The sequence below is a fragment of the Leucoraja erinacea genome, chromosome 30 (genome assembly GCF_028641065.1).
Source record: "Leucoraja erinacea ecotype New England chromosome 30, Leri_hhj_1, whole genome shotgun sequence".
In the NCBI taxonomy this organism is placed as follows: Eukaryota; Metazoa; Chordata; class Chondrichthyes; order Rajiformes; family Rajidae; genus Leucoraja; species Leucoraja erinaceus.
The window spans coordinates 4,214,881-4,236,769 of NC_073406.1; the positions used below are offsets into that span (position 1 = coordinate 4,214,881).

The window sequence follows — 21,889 nt, forward strand, 5'->3', positions numbered from 1 at the left end:
TTACTCCGACTATATGTTTTTTCTCTCTTATTAATTTTCTGTAAGGTGTCCTTGAGACTTTGAAAGGCGCCCGCAAATAAAATGTATTATTATTATTATTATATTTTCAGTCCTGCATATCATTTTGACTCATACAGTGGGAGGTAGTGAGAAGATAGAAAGATAATATAAAGGCTGAAGACTTTTATTTTTGTTTAAAGCCATTCAAACTAAGTGGACGTGATTAAGGTTTTTTTTAATGATGAAGGGATTAGATTACATCCAGTTGGTTACGTTATTTGAGAAGCATGGAGATAGTATGTCTCGGGGATATGAATTTAAATCATAAGGCAAAGAGGTAGTATGTATTTCTTTTCAGAGTGATCAACTTCTGGAACAGATTAGTAAAGTACACTGTGAGTTTGGATTCCCTACAGTCCTTCAAAGAGGAAGCTCGGAAACATTTTTGAGGCAGGACCTCAATTTCAATTGTAGAGAGTATGTTGTAAGTTAGTTGGGAACAGAAGGATTTATAAATTACTATAATCTCCTGGAGCTTTGCCTGATTGCCTCAGGGAGTCGGGGAACAATTTCCCACTTTTTTCTAAATTGACATCAGATTTCTCTTTCTGCTTTTTTTGGATGATGGGTCATTTTTTTTCACTTTCCTTTTTGTGTGTGTAAGAGAGAGAGAGAAAAAGATAGAATTTGACAGGTAAGTTTGTATATTGGGATAACGTTTTTTTATTCTTGGTGTTTCTCGGCAAGATTGCAGCTGTGATGAACCAGTGAGGAAATGTAATTATTTTGGGTAGACAAAAGTGCTGGAGAAACTCAGCGGGTGCAGCAGCATCTATGGAGCGAAGGAAATAGGCAACGTTTCAGGCCGAAATCCTTCTTCATACTATACAGGAATACAACCAAGCCCAATCCAAATATAAAAGGTGCGAAAGGTCCATGTTTATGTTGCCGTTTTCCTGAGGCAGCGTGAAGTGACTGTGGCGTGGAGTCTGGTAAACATAGAAAATAGGTGCAGGAGTAGAGGCCATTCAGCCCTTCGAGCCTGCACCGCCATTCAATATGATCATGGCTGATCATCCAACTCAGTATCCCATCCCTGCCTTCTTTCCATACCCCCTTTAGCCACAAGGGCCACATCTAATTCCCTCTTAAATATAGCCAATGAACTGTGGCCTCAACTACCTTCTGTGGCAGAGAATTCCACAGATTCACCACTCTCTGTGTAAAAAATGATTTTCTCATCTCGGTCCTAAAAGACTTCCCTCTTATCCTTAAACTGTGACCCCTAGTTCTGGACTTCCCCGACATCGGGAATAATCTTCCTGCATCTAACCTGTCCAACCCACCTAAGTGTGACTTTGAAAAGGACCATTGCAATTACAATACGCCCATACCTGTCAGGCCTGCCCCTGCGGCCCCAAATACAGAAGCCATGATGGCGATGCCAGCTGTGGAGCCAATTGCCGCTGCTCCTGCAGTCCCGACGATCGCAGCAGCTCCCGCGGCCACGAGTGGAGCAGCAAGTCCGCCCGTGAGGCCTGTGGATAACAATTAGACCGCTTTGTGTGAGAAAGAACTGCAGACGCTGGATAAAATCGCAGGTAGACACAAAATGCTGGAGTAACTCAGCGGGTGAAGCAGCATCTATGGAGAAACGGAATGGATGACGTTTCGGGTCGAGATCCAAAGATGCTGCCTCACCCGCTGAGCTACTCCAGCATTTTGAGTCTACTTTTTTATTAGACTGTTTTAATGGCTTCACACAGAAAACTGAGTACTAATGCCATTGTATTATTGAGCTCAAAGATGTGGCTTCCTTTGAAATGAATCATCACCAGAGAATGAGCTACCACGCATGAAGCAGCATCTAATCTCATGCATAATACTTATTTCCAGATGATATCTACCTGGTGACTCACCAGCAGACCTACCAGTATTAAATCATAAAATTTATTTGTAATTGCAAATATAACGGATTATTGGTATTCGTGTGGAATCAGAAATAGTTTTACATATTTGGATTTCTAAACCACATTTTGCTGATGTATCAGAGAATTAGGAGCAGAAAAGTACAGCACAGCAATAGGCTCTTCGGCCCACAATGTCCATGCTGAACACGAGGCCAAGATAAACTAGTATCAATTGCCCGCACGCGATCCATATCACTCTATTACCTGCAAATACATGAGCCTATTCAAAGGTAGACAAAAATGCTGGAGGAACTCAGCGGGTGAGGCAGCATCTATGGAGGGAATAAATAGTTTTGGGTCGAGACCCTTCTTCAGACTATTCAAAAGTATCTTAAATACCACTCTGGCATCTGAGTCCACTGCCACCCCAGGCAGTGCATTCCAGGCACCCACCACTTTCTTGTTAAGGGCTAGGACACGCTAGAGGCAGGAAACATGTTCCCGATGTTGGGGGAGTCCAGAACCAGGGGCCACGCACAGTTTAAGAATAAGGTGTAAGCCATTTCGAACGGAGACGAGGAAACACTTTTTCTCACAGAGAGTGGTGAGTCTGTGGAATTCTCCGCCTCAGGGGGTGGTGGAGGCCGGTTCTCTGGATGCTTTCAAGAGAGAGGTAGAATGGGGCTCTTAAAATTAGCGGAGAAGGCAGGAACGGGGTGCTGATTGGGGATGATCAGCCATGATCACATTGAATGGTGGTGCTGGCTCGAAGGGCCAAATGGCCTCTACTCCTGCACCTATTTCTATTGTCTGTTGTCTCTGTGTCAAAAACTTTGCACCTCTCACCTTAAAGCTATGCACTCCAGCCTTTGACATTTCCACCCCAGGAAAGAGGTTCTGAATGTCTCTGCTACATATGCCTCTCACAATGTTATAGACTTCTATTAGGTCTCTCCTCAATGACCAGAATGTGTGTTTATTGTTGTTTTTTTATTGTATTGTATGTATGTATGACTGCAGGCACGAAATTTCGTTCAGACTTCGGTCTGAATGACAATAAAGGAAACCTGTAAACCTGTAGAATCCCACAGAAAACAATGCAAGTTTGTCCCACCGCTCCTTGCAGTTAATGTCCACTAATTGAGGCAGCATCCTGGTAAACCTATTTAACCACAATCTCATTTCATTCATTACTTTTATTGAGTTAATTTCAGTATGATGACTTCAGAGAACAGTTTGAGGGAATCTCAGCCAACACCATTTTCCAGTTCATTAGTTTGGGTAACAAAAACATTAATCGGATGATTTTTTTTTTTTGTTCGTCTCTTTCACACTAAATTAAACATTGTTTCAAGATGCATGGGTCAATTTTAATGTGAAGCATCTAATAGACAAGATGCCTGCAGAGCATGTTATGATCTGCCTGCTTGGGCGGCACAATGGCGCAGTGGTAGAGCTGCCGTGTTACAGCGCCAGAGACATGGGTGTGATCCTGACTACGGGTGCTGTCTGTACGGAGTTTACCAAAACCAATTCACGTACGTTCTCCCGGTGACGTGTTCTCCGGTTGCTCTCAGTTCATCTCACACTCCAAAGACATAGAAACATAGAAAATGGGTGCAGGAGTAGGCCATTCGGCCCTTCGAGCCTGCACCGCCATTCGATATAATCATCCAACTCAGTATCCCATCCCTGCCTTCTCTCCATACCCCCTGATCCCTTTAGCCACATCTAACTCCCTCTTAAATATAGCCAATGAACTGTGGCCTCAACTACCTTCTGTGGCAGAGAATGCCACAGATTCACCACTCTCTGTGTAAAAAATGATTTTCTCATCTTGGTCCTAAAGGACTTCCCTCTTATCCTTAAACTGTGTGGCCCCTAGTTCTGGACTTCCCCAACATCAGCAATAATCTGGAGAAATTCAGCGGGTGCAGCAGCACCTATGGAGCGAGGGAAAAAGGCAACGTTTCGGGCCGAAAACCCTTCTTCAGGCTCCATAGATGCTGCTGCACCCGCTGAGTTTCTCCAGCTTTTTTGTGTACCTTCGATTTTCTAGCATCTGCAGTTCCTTTTTAAACACATCGGGAATAATCTTCCTGCATCTAGCCAGTCCAACTCATTATGAATTTTGTAAGTTTCTATAAGATCCCCCCTCAACCTTCTAAATTCTAGCGTGTACAAGCTGAGTTTATCCAGTACAGACGTACAGGGTTGTGGGTGAATTGGTTTCGGTAAACGTGTAAATTGTCCCTAGTGTGTGGGATTGTGTTGGTGTAATGGGGTGATTGCTGGATGGCTAGGACTCGAGGGGCCGAAGGGTCTGTTTCCGCGCTGTATCTCAGTACTCAGTCTCAAATCTTCCTCGAAACTGAAGTAGAAAATGCTATTATTGAATAACCTCGAATCCTACTGTTCGCTTAATGTAATCAAAATAATGTCAGTGCTGGTTTAAAGATCTATGAGGAATCTCTATCCTGACTGAGCAAAATGTACTGGGAATACTGTATTGCTGAAATTGCAAGAAAGGTTTGTGAACTTGTTTCAAAGCAAGTATCTGTATCTGTCTTTCTCTTGCCAACCAGTTGAAACACGTTAGCATGAAACTAGCTCTCATGAGCCAGAGGACAGTCGTTCCCACGGCGCTGGCTGACAGTTTTGTTATTACTCTGTAACAGCTTCCAGAACAATTACTGTCCAATTTCAAATGCAGACTGGGTTCAATGAAGTTTAATGTGTCTCAGCTCCATTCCCCACAGCACATTTCTCTCTCCTATAACACATTTCATTATCAGAATACAGTCAGATATTGGTCATGGCCAAGAGAAATGTTGTAAAGATCCACCAGGATGGGCTTGTGTGCACCATTCCTCGAAACCCTCGCAAGAAGCCCCTGTTTCAACAGATTGTCTTGGTCACAATAAATCATGTTTTCCATAACCATATAACCATATAACAATTACAGCACGGAAACAGGCCATCTCGGCCCTACAAGTCCATGCCGAACAAATTTTTTTCCCCTTAGTGCCACCTGCCTGCACTCATACCATAACCCTCCATTCCCTTCTCATCCATATGCCTATCCAATTCATTTTTAAATGATACCAATGAACCTGCCTCCACCACTTCCACTGGAAGCTCATTCCACACCGCCACCCCTCTCTGAGTAAAGAAGTTCCCCCTCATATTACCCCTAAACTTCTGTCCCTTAATTCTGAAGTCATGTCCTCTTGTTTGAATCTTCCCTATTCTCAAAGGGAAAAGCTTGTCCACATCAACTCTGTCTATCCCTCCCATCATTTTAAAGACCTCTATCAGGTCCCCCCTTAACCTTCTGCGCTCCAGAGACCTGGACCTAACTTATTCAACCTATCTCTGTAACTTAGTTGTTGAAACCCAGGCAACATTCTAGTAAATCCCATGCTGTGTTTTTTTTATGGACTGAATTGATTGAAAGATACAGCATGGAAACAGGCCCTTCAGCCCATCCATCATGCATTCACTGACACTAATCCTATGTTATTCTACCCCTGTTCCCATCAACACGTCCACCCATCTACACTAGGGGCAATTTATAGTGGCCAATTAACCTACCAGGTCACATGTCTTTGAGCCGTGGGAGGAAACCCGAGCGCCAAGCGGAAGCCCATGCAAACTCCACAGACATCATGGATGTCAGGATCCAACACACATCAGTGGAGCTATGAGGCTTCAGCCCTACCCGCTGCACCTGTCTTATAATAGCCATCACAAATGCATCAACCCAGTTCACTCTTGGTTTATTCATAGTATATCAATCATGGTCCCAACTCCCATTATAACTCCCATTATCCCGAGGTTGATCCCTGGGATGGTGGGAATGTCATATGAGGAAAGATTGAAAAGACTAGGCTTGTATTCACTGGAGTTTAGAAGGATGAGGGGGGGGTCTTAGAGAAACATATAAAATTATAAAAGAACTGGACCAGCTAGATGCAGGAAAAATGTTCCTAATGTTGGGCGAGTCCAGAACCAGGGGCCACAGTCTTAGAATAAAAAGGGAGGTCATTTAAGACTGAGGTGAGAAAAAACGTTTTCACCCAGAGAGTTGTGAATTTATGGAATTCCCTGCCACAGAGGGCAGTGGAGGCCAAGTCACTGGATGGATTTAAGAGAGAGTTAGATAGAGCTCTAGGGGCTAGTGGAGTCAGGGGATATGGGGAAAAGGCAGGCACGGGTTATAGATAGGGGACGATCAGCCATGATCACAATGAATGGTGGTGCTGGCTCGATGGGCCGAATGGCCTCCTCCTGCACCTATTTTCTATGTTTCTATGTCTATGTTTCTATAACATGGTTTTAGGTGCAACATTAGAGATAGTCATCAACCTATCTCCAGGTACATGGATTGGTTAGGTTTAGGGGGATAAGGGCCAAATGCATGCAGATGGGACTAGTGTAGCTGGGACACCTTGGTTAACATGGACAAGTTGGGCTGAAGGGCTCGATTCCGTGCTATATGAGTCTATGACTCCATATTAACCTGGTTTTAGTCACAATATGTACATCATGGTCACGTAAACGTGGTTACAACATACCAATCACAGTTCCACCACCTACTGTAGCAAGACCAATAAGGAAATATCGCTTCAGTTTCTTTTTACGATCTTTTTTCTTCTGAGATATTTCAAATTCTCTGAAAAAGTGGAAGCGTAAACAAGGTCAGTTACGAGTCCAAAAGTAAATTAGCAACAACAATGAGCCAAAAAAATATTATGGTGAAGTCTCAATATTTAAAAGTTGTGCATTAAAATAATACTTACTGTGATCGTCATCCTTATGGAAAAGCAATTAAGAGAAAAATATGTCATCAGTATAAATTCAGTTATAAGCCCCTACAAAATAGGTGTCTATACAATAGTAATCATTGATAGTTGGTGCCGTCAGTCTTTCTTTATATCTTTCCTGGGCAGCACATTGCTGCCTTACAGAGCTTACAGCGCCAGAGGCCCGGGTTCGATCCTGGCTGAGGGCAGTTTTTACATTCTCCCCGTGACCGCGTGGGTTTTCTCCGAGAACTTCGGTTTCCTCCCACTCTTGGTATAAATGTAAAAGTAGGAGAGTGTTCATGTGTGGGAATTGCTGGTCAGTGCGGACTTTGTGGGGCAAAGGGCTTGTTTCCGCGCTGTATCTCTAAACAAAACGAAAGATGTGCCTATTTGTAACAAATAATGCAAAAGGAAAAATTCTAAGGATCCTGAATTTTTTTTGATACTTATAATTAGCTTTTTCCCTCTCCACAGAGGTGGACCTGCTGAGTGATTCTGCCTTGGGTTTGGGATGTCCCTGGGTTGCTGAGACTATCAATGACTGGAAGATACAGCAAGGCAACAGGCCCTTCGACACATACAAACTAGCTCTCAGGCTGCACACTAGGGGTAATTTTACTAGGAATCCCTTATGTCCCATCAGCTGCTCCCCTTGATTCACTGTACTTGTAACTTGCACTGCATTCACACTGAAACATTCGCCACTGTCACCGAAACATTTTTAAAACATGTTCGCATAGTCGCCCAAACTACTTTACTCAGCAGTGTGAATAAAAAATATACATAAAAGAACAAAGATTCGTTAAAGATAATGCCTAAGTGGGACAGGCCCATCAGTATCTAATTATAGAACACACTGGAATTTAAAAAAGTCTAGTTTACTCTCTTACTCTGTGTCTTTTTCTTTATTTTCTTTTAGTGTCTCCACCAATGATTCTTCAAACATCTCCAGTTCCTCAAATGGGATTCTCAGGAGCCAGGTGATGTGACGGATGAGAGCCCGCGCGCGTGCATCGTAGCGACCTGCCAACGCGGGAAACAAACCAAGCAGAAGATGTTCAATTGTTTTGCCAGAGCAGAATTAACCCGGCATCACAGTAACTTCGACTGACTGAAAGATACACCATGGAAACAGGCCCTTCGGCCCCACCAAGCCTAGGATGACCATCGATCACTCGTTCACACTAGTTCATCAGCATGGGTCAAAAGATTAGAGATGGGTTGTTGAAGTTAAGAAGGAGGATGCAGTATGGTGCAGCGAGACTGGCTCCACATGTACCCTACTTGTGCAGCTCCAGAAGTGAAGCGTTGCTCTGCATTTTACAGTGAACTTGACCAGAGACCTGGGTTTGATCCTGACATTAGATGCTGTCTGTGTGGAGTTTGTTCATTCTCCCTGTGACAGCCTAGGGTTTCCTCCAGGTGCCCTAGTTTCCTCCAACATCCCAAAGTTGTGTGGGTTTCTAGGTTAATTGGCATCTGTATATTGTCCAGTGTAGAGAGTGGGTGCGAAAATGGGATAACATACAACTAGAGTGAACGTTGTTGGTCGGCGTGGACTCAATGGCCCGAAGTGCCTGTTTCTGCACTGTATCTCCAAACTAAAGCCTCTCAAACTATTTTTGATTGAATTAATTAAGAACATAGAAAATCTCGAGTCTGTTCTGCCATTCAATAAGATCTTGGGGCTGATCCAATCTTGGTTTGGAGTACACCAGTCCATAGAAATTAATTGACAGCAAATATATAACCCATGTCAGCTCTGTACAGTTATCTTTGATTTAGTACATCAAGCTCAGTTTGGCTCAGATTCAGCAGTGCGGGAGTAAGAGTGGATGCCAGCGTGCCAATCTTCCTGACAGGGGTATTCTGTTTTTGAATTGATGGGAGGAGTGATGGAGCAATTATATTTACAACAAGGATATTTTTGGGCATCAGATAATTACTGTTTTATTGTGTTACTAACGTGAGATTTGTCCATGTAGGCAGCAGGATGATAGAGAAATGTGTGTGTAGAATCAATAGACAATAGACAATAGGTGCAGGAGTAGGCCGTTTGGCCCTTCGAGCCAGCACCGCCATTCAATGTGATCATGGCTGATCATCCCCAATCAGTACCCCGTTCCTGCCTTCTCCCCATATCCCCTGACTCCGCTATTTTTAAGAGCCCTATCTAGCTCTCTCTTGAAAGCGTTGTTGGTGATGGCAGAAATTCAAAATCTGAAATGGCATGCTGAAAATGGTTCTTGGATGTGACCCCCCTCCTAATTCTTGGATCCAGTGGATTGAGTACAGAAGTAGTTATGCTGGAGAGGGTGCAGAGATGATTTATGAGGCTGTTGCCAGGACCTGAGGGCCTGAGCTCCAGGGAGAGGTTGAGCAAGCTTGGGGAGCTCAAGGAAGTTGAAGGCGCAGTCTGAAGAAGGGTCTCGACCCGAAACGTCACCTATTCCTTCGCTCCATAGATGCTGCCTCACCCGCTGAGTTTCGCCACCATTTTTATCTACCTTCAAGGAAGATGAAGGTAGGTGACCCCAGCCCAGTGAGTATATCTCCAGTGAGGTTAGAAATCAGAGTTAGAGAACCCAGAACTTACCATCTTTTAGTGAAAAGGAAACAAGATCCTGAAACAGAGAGAAAATAAAATCAGTTATATGTTTGACCTCTTCCAATGAAGGCAAAAAGACACCATAAAACTACACAGAATAAAAAAAGACACAAGGTGCTGGAGTAACTCAGCGGGTCAGGCAGCATCTCTGGAGAACATGAATATATGGATAGTTATATGGATGGGAAGGGAATGGAGGGTTATGGTCTGAGCGCAGGTATATGGGACTAGGGGAGATTATGTGTTCGGCACGGACTAGAAGGGTCGAGATGGCCTGTTTCCGTGCTGTAATTGTTATATGGTTATATGATGTTTCGAGTCTGAGTCAGGACCTTTATGCAGCTTCACTGTTTACCTGAGTGATTAAAATTTGGTTGTCCTTCAGAGCTGGTTCTTTCAGCAGCAGATCAGCAAACGTGATGGCACCTTCCCCGCCCAATCCATTGGCAAAGGCCTCCATGACAGGCAAGACAGATTCGGAAAGCTGCAACCATTCTACAAGCCCATCGATAAATCGCACTCTGTACAGCCTGCAAAACCAAAAGAATTTATTTATTGAACCTGCTTTAAAAAGGATTCACACATATAAAATTCAATGAAAAATTCAGAATGCTGGAGGAACCCAGCAGGTCATCTCGCATCTGTGGAGAGAATGGGCAGATAACGTTTCGGGTCAGGACAGCTCTTCAGACTATGATTCAGTACATGCATATCTTCAAATGTAATAATATAGAGTAAATATAGTAATATGTAAATATAATGAAAATAAAGACACAAAATATTGGAGCAACTCAGCAGGACAGGCAGAATCTCTGGAGAGAAGGAATGGGCGACGTTTCAAGTCGAGACCCTTCTTCAGATGTTCTTCAAACCAGCATCTGCAGTTCCTTCTTACACATTCATGTAAATATGTTTACTGACCTTCGTCAGCTGACCAACGACTTGAACAGGTTCTACTGCAGGTTCGATAGACAGAAACATAACCCCGGTACCCCTTCCCTCCCTCCCCCACCCACTCCTCCCCAACACCTACTTACAACCTGACTCCAGTCTGCAAAGACTGGTCCCTTCCCCAATCACCACTTCATACCCCCTTACAGCCTGACTCTAGTCTGCCAAGACTGGGCCCTCGTCCATTGCCCACTCCCTCCTTGCTGCCCAACATCAGTCTGGCCACTTCTGCATCATTAACAATCGCAATTGAGGTGGTGGAAAAGCTATTCAAGAGACAGAAAAGCCGGAAATCTCCAGGACTGGACTATGTTTCCCCCTCTGCCCTTAAGCTCTGTGCCGAACGACTGGCGCCAGTCTACACAGAAATTTTCAATTGGTCCTTTACTGGTCTTAATGACTACAGGCCTGTCGCACTGACCTTTGCAATCATGAAGACCCTTGAAAGACATGCTGGCCAAGCTGAAAATTATCACAACCCCTCTGCTGGACCCCCTGCAGTTTGCATACTACCGGGCAAATAGATCAGTGGATAACGCAGTCAACTTAGGCCTGCACTTCATCCTCCAGCACCTAGACCGCCAGGGGACCTATGCAAGGATTTTGCTTGTGGATTTTAGCTCTGCATTCAACACCGCTGTGCCAGAGCTACTGCACTCCAAACTCTCTCAGTTGACTGTGCCTGAACTCCTCTGTCAGTGGATCATCAACTTTCTGACAGACAGGAAGCAGCATGTGAGGCTTGGAAAGCACATCTCGGACCCGCAGACCTTCAGCGAGTACATCATGTACTCTGAATTAAATGGATTTCTACTAAAATTGATCACAAGTGCTCAGTCTGGTAGATAGGCAGCACTAACTCCAATTTATCTTCAAGTGGTAGAGCCAATTAATTGGATATGGGGCAGAGGAGTGCAGGGCGGTGATGCCTGCTTTGGATTTATAAATCATGTACTGTCACTGTAGGTTTCATGGACTGCTCAATGTGACAATAACTGTAGAATAGGAAGTACTCATCACTTATTAAGCATCTGCATCTGTCATGGATTCGGAAGATGCAGCTTATTATTGCCAATGAGTTTTGCTGAAGACAGTGCCAGGAAATATCTGCCCCAAGTTGAAAAGGACTTGAGCAACTTTGAATGGCGTTAAAAGATGTTGATGATGATCCAGCAGGTGGGAAATAATGATAGTTTCTAAAAAGAACACAGAGTGTTAGAGTAAAGGGCCTGTCCCACTTGGCGTCATTTGCGTGTCACGCAGGTGGTGCGCGAAGATTTTGTGAATGCCAAAACCAAGGGGCGCCGCACGCAACTGCGCGTCACTGCCTACATCACCACGCATCATATGCGCGTAATGCACGCCATGCGTGTCGTGCATCGTGAAGCGTAAATGATGTTGTGTAAAATGAGGCGCAAATGACGCCCATGTGGGACAGGCCCTTAACTCAGCGGGTCAGGCAACATCTTTGGCGGGCACGGGTATGTGACGTTTCAGGTCGGGATTCTTGTTTTTTTTTGTTTGCAGAGCGTCCTAAAAGCTAACAGGATTTCAACAACTTTTTAAGTGATAAACATGCAACAGCACATGTAACCTGAATATTAGTTCAATTTAAGGATTCCATCAGCAGAAAAGCTGCACATTGGCAATTCAAGTGTGGCTTCTTCTGGGCCATACAGGTGGACATTTGGGGATTGTTGCACGGCCAGCTGGTCAGAATACAGGACAAATAGAGCAGGGCAAGCTAACGAGGTGTCAATGGGGTAGCATTTTGAGAGTTCTATTAAGTTATTTTAACTAGTTATGGAAAAGGACAGAACTGGTCCACAAGTTAAAGTTCTAAATTAGGGCAAGGGAAATTTTGACGGCGTAGACAGGAGCTTGCAAAAGATTGCTTGCGGGCAAAAGACAATTCGGCAAAGCGAGGCTTTTAAAGGTGAGACCACGAGATTTCAGGGTCTGTATGTTCCTGTCAGAGTGAAGGGCAAGTCTGGCAAAACCGTGGACTTACAAGAGATATTGAGGCTCTGGTTCGAAAAAAAGAGGCATGGATCAAGAACAGGCAGCTGGGATCAAGTGAATCACTGGATAAGTGTAGGAGTGAATCCCTGCAGGAGCATACTGAGTTGAAATTAGTCAATGCCCTTAAGGAAAATATAGGAAGACGGAACGAAAGAAAAGAGAATCAGGAGGGATAACGGGGGCCATGAAATATCCATGGTGAGTAGGATTAAGGCGAATCCCAAACCATTGAATACATACATTCAAGACAAGAGGGTAGCTCAGGAGATAGTACCACTCAAGCATAAAGGAGGGAATTTATGCCTGCAGCCAGAGGAAGTGGGCAAGATACTAAAACCCCAGTCCCACGGTACGAGTTCATTCCAAGAGCTCTCCCGAGTTTGCCCTGATTCGAACGGAATTTAAGAAATGGCCACTCGTCGGTACTCGGGGCTCTCGTGGACATTTTTCATCATGTTGAAAAATCTTCACGAGTCTGCCCGTGCTTACCTGCCGTTAGCGAGTCTTCCCGAGTACCTGCCGTTAGCGCTAAGAGACGTCCCCCGAGCTCCGACGTACCCACTGCGTTCATTCTCCGTGCTTACCACGAGTTTGATTTTTTTTTAACTCGGGAGTGAACTCGCACCGTGGGACAGGGCTATTAATGAGTACTTCACATTGGTATTCACCAAGAAAAAGGATATGGAGAATATTGCTCAATAAAGGATATTGCTGGAGGAAATAGAGATCAGGGTCCTGACCTGAAAGGTCACCTATCCATGTCCTCCACAGATGCTACCTGACCTGCTGAGCTACTCCAGCACTTTGTGTTTTACTCAGGATTCCAGCATCTGCAGTTCCTTGTTTATTATTGACACGTCTGCAGAGGTACAGTGAAAAGCTTTGGTTTTTCATACTATCCAATCAGAGGAGATAATACTCTGCATAAATATAATCAAGTCAAACTCAGTACAACAGGTAGAGCAAAGAGAAAGATACAGAGTGCAGAATATAGTTCTCAGCATTGTAGAGTGTCAGTTTCATAGACAAAGTCCAATGTCTGCAATGAAGTCGAGGTGAATCTGACAGCATCCTAGTTTATGGAAGGACCTTTCAGGACCCAGCTAACAGAGGGGAAGAAACTGTTCCCAAGTCTGGTGGTGCGTGCTTTCAAGCTTCTGTATCATCTGCCCGACAGAAGCAGGGTGGAGGGGGTATGACTGGGGTGGGACAAGTCTTTGATTGTGTTGGCTGCTTTTCCGAGACGGTTGCTACCAAATGACCTCTGCTGTGGGTGTACAAATGACAAACGCTAAAATAGGTCGTCAATATGCTGAACATTCGTTAGGGAACTAACCTGTGTTCCTCTCCAGGAAACAGCAGTGACAGGGTGACACCACACAGGCCACCGTAAGCAAACTGTCCCGGTTCACTCAGCAGTTGGCCGACCAACTGTAGTGGCTCTTTGCCTTCAGCCAAACAGCTCATCTTCACTGGTCTGTGCTCACCACAGTCTCAGTCAGTCACGTATTCATTTTCAGCTGCTGTTAACAGAAACAATATGGGTTTTTTTAAAATAAGCACATCAAAGAGCAAAGGAAGAACAACAGAAACAATTATACAAAGAATTCCAGACCATTCTGCAGTGAACTGTTGGCAATAAATCACGCAACATTATTGTTCTGCGGAGGTAGTGCAGCAGGTCAACAATTCACGACAGAGCCTTAGTGCCGACTGCTGCTGTCAACAATTAATTGATCTTAACAAATAAAGGCCACCGCAAAACTTATACAATGTACTTCAGAAAACATCAAACTCTCCCAATTGTTTTCAAATTGAATTATGACTCAGCTAACAATACTGAATGACATAAACTTTGATCCTTGAGCTCAAAACGTCACGCAAGTACCTTTGTGCCATCGGTTTTCTCATTAGGTTTAGGAATATAATGTTCCACAATACGAATTTTCATCCACTTTAGGTAACAGGCAGACTAACCTGGCAAACATAAGAAAATAAGCAATTACCTTGCAACATTCCGCAAACTTGCAACCACAAAACACTTGGAATGTTATTCATTAACTTTGTGTAGGTTGCGACCTTCAAATTCACAAGATATCTGCGCAGTGTATGAAATATGATCTAACTGTGGAAAGAACAGCTCAAAACGAGGCTCAGATCACCACAAGTTCAGAAGAATTGTTGGGACAGATATCCAAATCTGTTCAGTAATCAATAATAGTTCATAAGTTCATAAAAGCTCAATAACCCCACTCTCACCATCGACGGCACTACCGTCTCCCCATCTCCCAAGGCCCGCAACCTTGGCGTGATCTTTGATTCCACCCTGTCCCTTGAGCCTCACATCCGCCATGTCATTAAAACCTCCTTCTTTCATCTCCGCAACATCGCCAAACTCAGACCCTCTCTCACACTGCCCGCTGCTGAAAGACTCATCCATGCCTTCATCTCCTCCCGACTGGACTATTGCAACTCACTTCTCCTTGGCATCAGCTCCACCTACAACAACCGACTCCAACTGGTCCAGAACGCAGCCGCCCGACTCATCACCCACACCAAATCCTGGCATCACATCAATGCAGTCCTCAAACAATTTCACTGGCTTCCCATCTCCCACCGGATCACCTACAAAATCCTGATCTTCACCTACAAAGCCCTCCACCATCTCCCACCCCCCCCCCCCCCCCCATCACCTCTCACCTCCTCTCCCCCTACCAACCCTCACGGTCCTCAGATCCACATCAGCCCCTCCCATCCACAAGTCCAACCTCCGCAGTTTTGGGGACAGAGCCTTCTCCAGGGCAGCTCCCAGGCTCTGGAACTCCCTCCCCCAACTGATCCGCAATTCCGTGTCCCTCATCATCTTCCAGTCCCGCCTCAAGACCCATCTCTTCACCTCTGCCTATCCTTAGCCCCACGTCCCCCTCCCTTTTCATCTGTGCATTAATTGCCTCATATTGTGTTTTGAATTGTATTCTGTCTTTACTTTGTGTACTAGTCATGTCTCTACTATTTATTTCATTCCCCTTACATGTTTTTCCTCTACCCGATAAATTTTTGTAAGGTGTCCTTGAGACTCTTGAAAGGCGCCCATAAATAAAATTTATTATTATTATTATAAATTGTAGAAGCAGAATTAGGCCATTTGGCCCATCAAATCTACTCCGCCATTCAATCATGGCTGATCTATCTTTCCCTCTCAACCCCATTTTCCTGCCTTCTCCCCATAGCCCTTGACACCCTTATTAACCAAGAACCCGTCAATCTCCACATTTAAAATATCCATTGACATGGCCATTGCTCGTTCCATACACCCACCACCCCTTTGTGTGAAAATGTTACCCCTCACATTTGTATTAAATCTCCCTTCACCCTAAACCTATGTCCTCTGGTGCAGCTGGTAGAGCGACTGACTGCCTCATAGCGCCAGAGACCTGGGTTCAATTCTGATCTTGACTGCTGTCTGTGTGGAGATTGCGTGTTCTCCCTGTGACAGCGTCGTTTTTTTCCGGTTGCTCTGATTTCCTTCCACATCAGAGAAAGGAATAACATTCATTTTATTCTTTTACCTTCTCCCATTTCTTATTAGAGCAGCCACGATGGCGCAGCTTTAGAGTTGCTGCCTTACAGCACCAGAGACCTGGGTTTGATCCTGGCTACATGTGCTATCTATACAGAGTTTGTACGTTCTCTCCATGACCACGTGCGTTTTCTCCGGGTCCTCCTGTTTCCTCCCACACTCCAAAGACGTACAGGTTCATAGCCTAATTGGTTTGGTAAAATTGTTCCTAGTTTGTGTAGGATGACGTTAGTGTGCGGGGATCACTGATAGGCACAGACTTGGAGGGCTGAAGGGCCTGTTTCCGCATTGTATCTCTAAACTAAACAAAACAAGTTTGGAAGGTAGACAAAAAATGCTGGAGAAACTCAGAGGGTGAGGCAGCATCGATGGAGAGAAGGAATTGGCGACTTTTCGGGTCGAGACCTGAAACGTCGCCAATTCCTTCTCTCCATAGATGCTGCCTCACCCACTGAGTTTCTCCAACATTTTTTGTCTACCTTCGATTTTTCCAGCATCTGCAGCTCTTTTTTATGTAAGTTTGGACCTGATTTGCTCTGGAATCCAAACATATGCATATACTGCTGTAAGACATCACTAATCTAATCTTCACTTTGCTACACAAGACATTGTTCCATACAAAATTATTAGCCCAGGGACAGAGCACATTTGGAGCTAAGCTATTCCTCTGTACCACTTCAATCTAACTCCAGGAACTGCACGCAAACCTTAAGATGAGATCAAGCCAATGTTTCTGGAACGCACATTTTAACAATGTCCTACAGTATTATATTTCTGGTTTTACAATAGGAATCTTGAATTCTTAAATGTTTATCTCTTTAGCAAAGTAGTTGCAGCTGAAAGCCTCAAAGCTACATTATCACTGGCTTATAAATGCAATTAAACACATAAATGATCTTGCTTTCACACATTCTCATTATTTGCGTTCAAACACAACAGATTCAGTGCACACATAAATAATGGTGCCATCATAAACATATGCTGCAAATCTGGTCACATGCTTCACAATGTATACAACAATAATTCCCACAGGCACACAGAAGAATAAAGATAGGGTAGAGGAATAGATAGGGTAAATGCACAGAGTCTTTTACCCAGAGTAGGAGAATCAAGAACCAGAGGCCATAGATTTAAAGTGAGCGGGGGTATATGAAACGAGCTGGCCGGAAGAGGTAGTTGAGGCAAGTACTATCACTATCACAACGTTTAAAAACATTTGGTAGGTACGTGAATACGTTGGGTTTAGGGGGATATGGGCCAAACAAAGGCAGGGGGGACTAGTGTAGATGGAGCATGTTGGTTGGCGTGGGCAAGTTGGGCCGAAGGGCCTGTTTCCACACTGTAAGACTCTGTAACAGACTGTGAAGCCCAATTTTTTAGGGAACGGGGGTTCCCCTCTTCCATTATAGATGAGGCTCTCACTAGGGTCTCTTCGATATCCCACAGCTCCGCTCTTACTCCCCCTCCCCCCCACTCGTAACATGGACAGATTCTCCCTTGTCCTCATCCTCCACCCCATCAGCCGTCGCATACAGCATATAATCCTCCAACATTTTCACCACCTCCAAAGGGATCCCACTACTGGCCACATCTTCCCACCTCCACCCCTTTCTGCTTTCCGCAGAGACCGTTCCCTCCGAAACTCCTTGGTCAACTCGTCCCTTCCCACACAAACCATCCCCTCCCCAGCTACTTTCCCCTGCAGGCCGCAGGAGATGCAACACCTGTCCCTTTACCCCCCCCCCCCCCCCCCGACTCCAGCCAAGGACCCAAACAGGTTTTACATGGATATTTTACCTTATCGATGATTATTTTTGCAGTTGAGGAAAGACATATTCAAAACAATGCGCTTGATACAGGCAGCAATTATACAGGCTGAGGCAAGGTATTATTCAGAGTATTGAAAGTGTTGGAGGAACTCAGCAAGTCAGGCAGCATCTGTCGATGGAATGGACAGACAACATTTCAGGTCAGGATCCTTCTTCAGACACTGAAGGATCCCCGACCTGAAACATCATCGCCTGTCCATTCCTTCACCGATGCTGCCTGGCTGATCTTATACAAAATAGTGAGAGGAATAGATTGTGTACAAAATCATGAGAGCAATAGATCGGGTAGATGCACAGAGTCTCTTGCTCAGAGTAGAGGAATCAAGGACAAGAGGACATACGTTCAAGGTGAAGGGGAAAAGATTTAATAGGAATCCAAGGGGTAACTTTTCACACAAAGGGTGGTGGGTGTATGGAATAAGCTGCCAGAGGAGGTAGTTGAGGTTGGGACTATCCCATCATTTAAGAAACATGGATAGGACAGGTTTGGTGGGATATGGACCAAGCGCAGGCAGGTGGGAGAAGTGTAGCTGGGACATTGTTGGCCGGTGTGGGCAAGTTGGGCCGAAGGGCCTGTTTCCAAACTGTATCTCTACAACGAAAAAAGGAGAGGGGGAAAATGGGACAACTCCCTGGCATTGACCTGACGGGCTGAATGGCCTCCATGTTGGTCTCTCTGAGTGAATAGACATTGGACGTTTGCCCAGTGAAAGCAGAAGTTACTGTGGAGGGTGCATTTGGTCAAGAGGGCGGTGAATCTGTGGATTTCATTGCCACAGGCCGCTGTGGAGGCCAAGTCAATGGATATTTTAAAGTCAGGAATAGTTAGATTCTTGATCAGTGCGGGTGTCATGGAGGAGAAGGCAGGAGGAATGTGGGTTAGGATGGAGAGATAGATCAGCCATGACTGAGTGGTAGAGAAGACTTGATGGGCCGAATGGCCTAATTCTGCTCCTGTAATTTATGAGTTGGTGAAGATATTCCGGGGTTATTATTATTACAGGTGTTGAGTCCAGGGATGATGATTTACTCGGGAGAGCGGGTCACTGGACGAAGTCTCTCACTGACAGTCCTGTGCGTTAGTTTGTGCCACCATTATTAATACAACCCAGCTCCGGCTACCGACGGGTTCGGGGGAGAGAGGAGGATCAGGGGCCCAGGGCTGAGGCCTGGGGAGGAGGCGGGGAGAGAGACTACGGGGAGAGAGGCGCCCATTACCTGGCTCGGCCTCGGCCTCACCTCCACCTTCATCGCGCCGGGCGGCAACGGGCAGCGTGCGCGGGCAAGAGGCGCCCTGGAGCGTGCGCGGCCACGAGGGCATGAGGCGCCCTGGAGCGTGCGCGTCCACGAGGGCAAGAGGCGCCCTGGAGCGTGCGCGGCCACGAGGCGCCCTGGAGCGTGCGCGGGCACGACCGTGCGTCCGGCTCTCATGCACGAGCGCGAAGAGTGGGCCTTTCCCAACTTGCCCCAAGCAAAGATACTAGAGAAACTCAAGTTCAAGTTCAAGTTCAAGTGAGTTTATTGTCATGTGTCCCTGTATACATAGAAACATAGAAATTAGGTGCAGGAGTAGGCCATTCGGCCCTTCGAGCCTGCACCGCCATTCAATATGATCATGGCTGATCATCCAACTCAGTATCCCATACCTGACTTCTCTCTATACCCCCTGATCCCCTTAGCCACAAGGGCCACATCTAACTCCCTCTTAAATATAGCCAATGAACTGGCCTCAACTACCCTCTGTGGCAGAGAGTTCCAGAGATTCACCACTCTCTGCGTGAAAAAAGTTCATCTCATCTCGGTTTTAAAGGATTTCCCCCTTATCCTTAAGCTGTGACCCCTTGTCCTGGACTTCCCTAACATCGGGAACAATCTTCCTGCATCTAGCCTGTCCAACCCCTTAAGAATTTTGTAAGTTTCTATAAGATCCCCTCTCAATCTTCTAAATTCTAGAGAGTATAAACCAAGTCTATCCAGTCTTTCTTCATAAGACAGTCCTGACATCCCAGGAATCAGTCTGGTGAACCGTCTCTGCACTCCCTCTATGGCAATAGGGTATAGGACAATGAAATTCTTGCTTTGCTTCAGCACAACAGAACATAGTAGGCATTTACTACAAAACAGATCAATGTGTCCATATACAGGTGCACAACCTTTTATCCGAAAGCCTTGGGACCAGACACTTGTCGGATTTCGGACATTTTCGGATTTCAGAATGGAAGATTTTTAGCGTAGATTAGGTAGGTAGCGCGGGCGGCTTGAAAAGTCTGGAGCAGCTGCCTCCTCCCCGGAGACCGGGAGAATCATTGCATAAATGTTAGTCAGTTAGTTTGGAGGGATTTTATGTGGTGGTGGTGGTGGTGTAGGGGTGAAGGGGGAAACTTTAATTCTTAGTCCCCTACCTACCTCGCGGAGCTGGGGGCTCCGTCCGGCCGCGGGCGGCGCCGGTTGTGGCTCCGACCCCGGCAACTCTACCCCTGGCTGCGAGGCGCTCTAAATCCAGCGCGGCCCGCGGCCGGACGTCCCAGCTCCGCACCAGCGGGGTGCGGGCAATGCCTTACCGGGTCGCCGTGCGGCAAGCTCCGGAGCGCTGTGGCCGCCTTCTTCCAACATCGCGGAGCGTCGCTGGATTTGGAGCCGCGGAGCTGGGGGCTCCGTCCGACCGCGGGCGGCGCCGGTTGGAGCTCCGACCCCGGCAACTCTACCCCTGACTGCGCGGCTCCAAATCCAGCGACGCTCCGCGATGTTGTGTGTCGGCGGCCACAGCGCTCCGGAGCTTGCCGCACGGCGACCCGGTAAGGCATTGCCCGCACCCCGCTGGTGCGGAGCTGGGGCGTCCGGCCGCGGGCCGCGCTGGATTTGGAGCGCCTCGCAGCCAGGGGTAGAGTTGCCGGGGTCGGAGCTACAACTGGCGCCGCCCGCAGCCCCACCGGCCACAGCGCTGCGGAGCTTACTGCACGGCGACCCGGTAAGGCATTGACCGCTCCCCGCCTCTCCGACCAGGTAGGGGACTAAGAATTAAAGTTTACCCCTTCACCCCCCTTCACATAAAAGCCCTCCGAACTAACTGACTAACATTTAAGCAATGATTTACAGATGTTTAAGCGTCTCCCGGTCTCCAGGGAGGAGGCAGCCGCTACAGTAGTACAGACCTGGGTTGACCGTGGGTCGTTTTGGGTCAGGTTTGGCGCCAAACGCGAGCTTTGGTGCGCAGACGACATCTGGAAAAAATGGCCGGTTTTCGGAGCTTTTCGGTTTCTGGAACACCGGATAAAAGGTTGTGCACCTGTACCATGATATAAATATATACACACATGAATAAATAAACTGATAAAGTGCAAATAGCAGAAAGTGGTTATTAATAATGAGAGTTTTGTCCAAGCCAGGTTTAATAGCCTGATGGCTGTGGGGAAGTAGCTATTCCTGAACCTGGTTGTTGCAGTCTTCAGGCTCCTGTACCTTCTACCTGAAGGTAGCAGGGAGATTGAGTGTGTGGCCAGGATGGTGTGTGGGTCTTTGATGATACTGCCAGCCTTTTTGAGGCAGCGACTGCGATAAATCCCCTCGATGGAAGGAAGGTCAGAGCCGATGGTGGACTGGGCAGTGTTTACTACTTTTTGTAGTATTTTCCTCTCCAGGGCGCTCCTCTATAATCTTTGGTCCCAAGTGGACTTGAGATGAGGCGGGGATTCTTTTTTTTTTGGGTTGATTTGATACCTTTTGCAAAGTCATGATGGAAGGAATATTTGCTCCAACTTGTCCATCAATTCATCATCTATGATATGAAGAAGCTCATCGTTTCTCAACCAACTAAGAACCAGGTTTGACCAACACCAAGAGTCAAGAGTGTTTTATTGAAACATATAAAGATTGTTAAGGGCTTGGACACACTAGAGGCAGGAAACATGTTCCCGATGTTGGGGGGCAGTCCAGAACCAGGGGCCACACACAGTTTAAGAAAAAGGAGTAAGCCATTTAGAACGGAGATGAGGAAACACTTTTTCTCACAGAGAGTGGTGAGTCTGTGGAATTCTCTGCCAGAGGGCGGTGGAGGCGGGTTCTCTGGATACTTTCAAGAGAGAGCTAGATAGGGCTCTTAAAGATAGCGGAGTCAGGGGATATGGGGAGAAGGCAGGAACGGGGTACTGATTGGGGATGATCAGCCATGATCACCTTGAATG

At 46.1% G+C, this 21,889-nt stretch overlaps 1 protein-coding gene across 4 annotated transcripts in view; it reads right to left on the bottom strand.

Annotated features, from left to right (window-relative positions):
- Positions 1–19,008, bottom strand: part of tmco4 (transmembrane and coiled-coil domains 4) — a 73,994-nt gene extending 54,986 nt beyond the window's left edge. Inside the window, exons 1-8 of one of the 4 annotated variants that reach the window (XR_008725855.1) lie at positions 18,927–18,983; positions 14,188–14,276; positions 13,636–13,822; positions 9,682–9,856; positions 9,315–9,342; positions 7,609–7,741; positions 6,488–6,585; positions 1,395–1,538 (exon numbers count right to left, since the gene is read on the bottom strand). Coding sequence is in view for 3 of the 4 variants with exons in the window: in XM_055659168.1 (XP_055515143.1) it covers positions 1,395–1,538; positions 6,488–6,585; positions 7,609–7,741; positions 9,315–9,342; positions 9,682–9,856; positions 13,636–13,766 (709 nt within the window). In the remaining variant the exon portion in view is untranslated. Of the gene's footprint in view, positions 1–1,394; positions 1,539–6,487; positions 6,586–7,608; positions 7,742–9,314; positions 9,343–9,681; positions 9,857–13,635; positions 13,823–14,187; positions 14,277–14,305; positions 14,423–18,926 lie in introns of those variants that run through there. The other 3 variants (XM_055659168.1, XM_055659170.1, XM_055659169.1) reach the window with 3 other exon arrangements.
- Between the last annotated feature and the right edge of the window lie 2,881 nt (positions 19,009–21,889).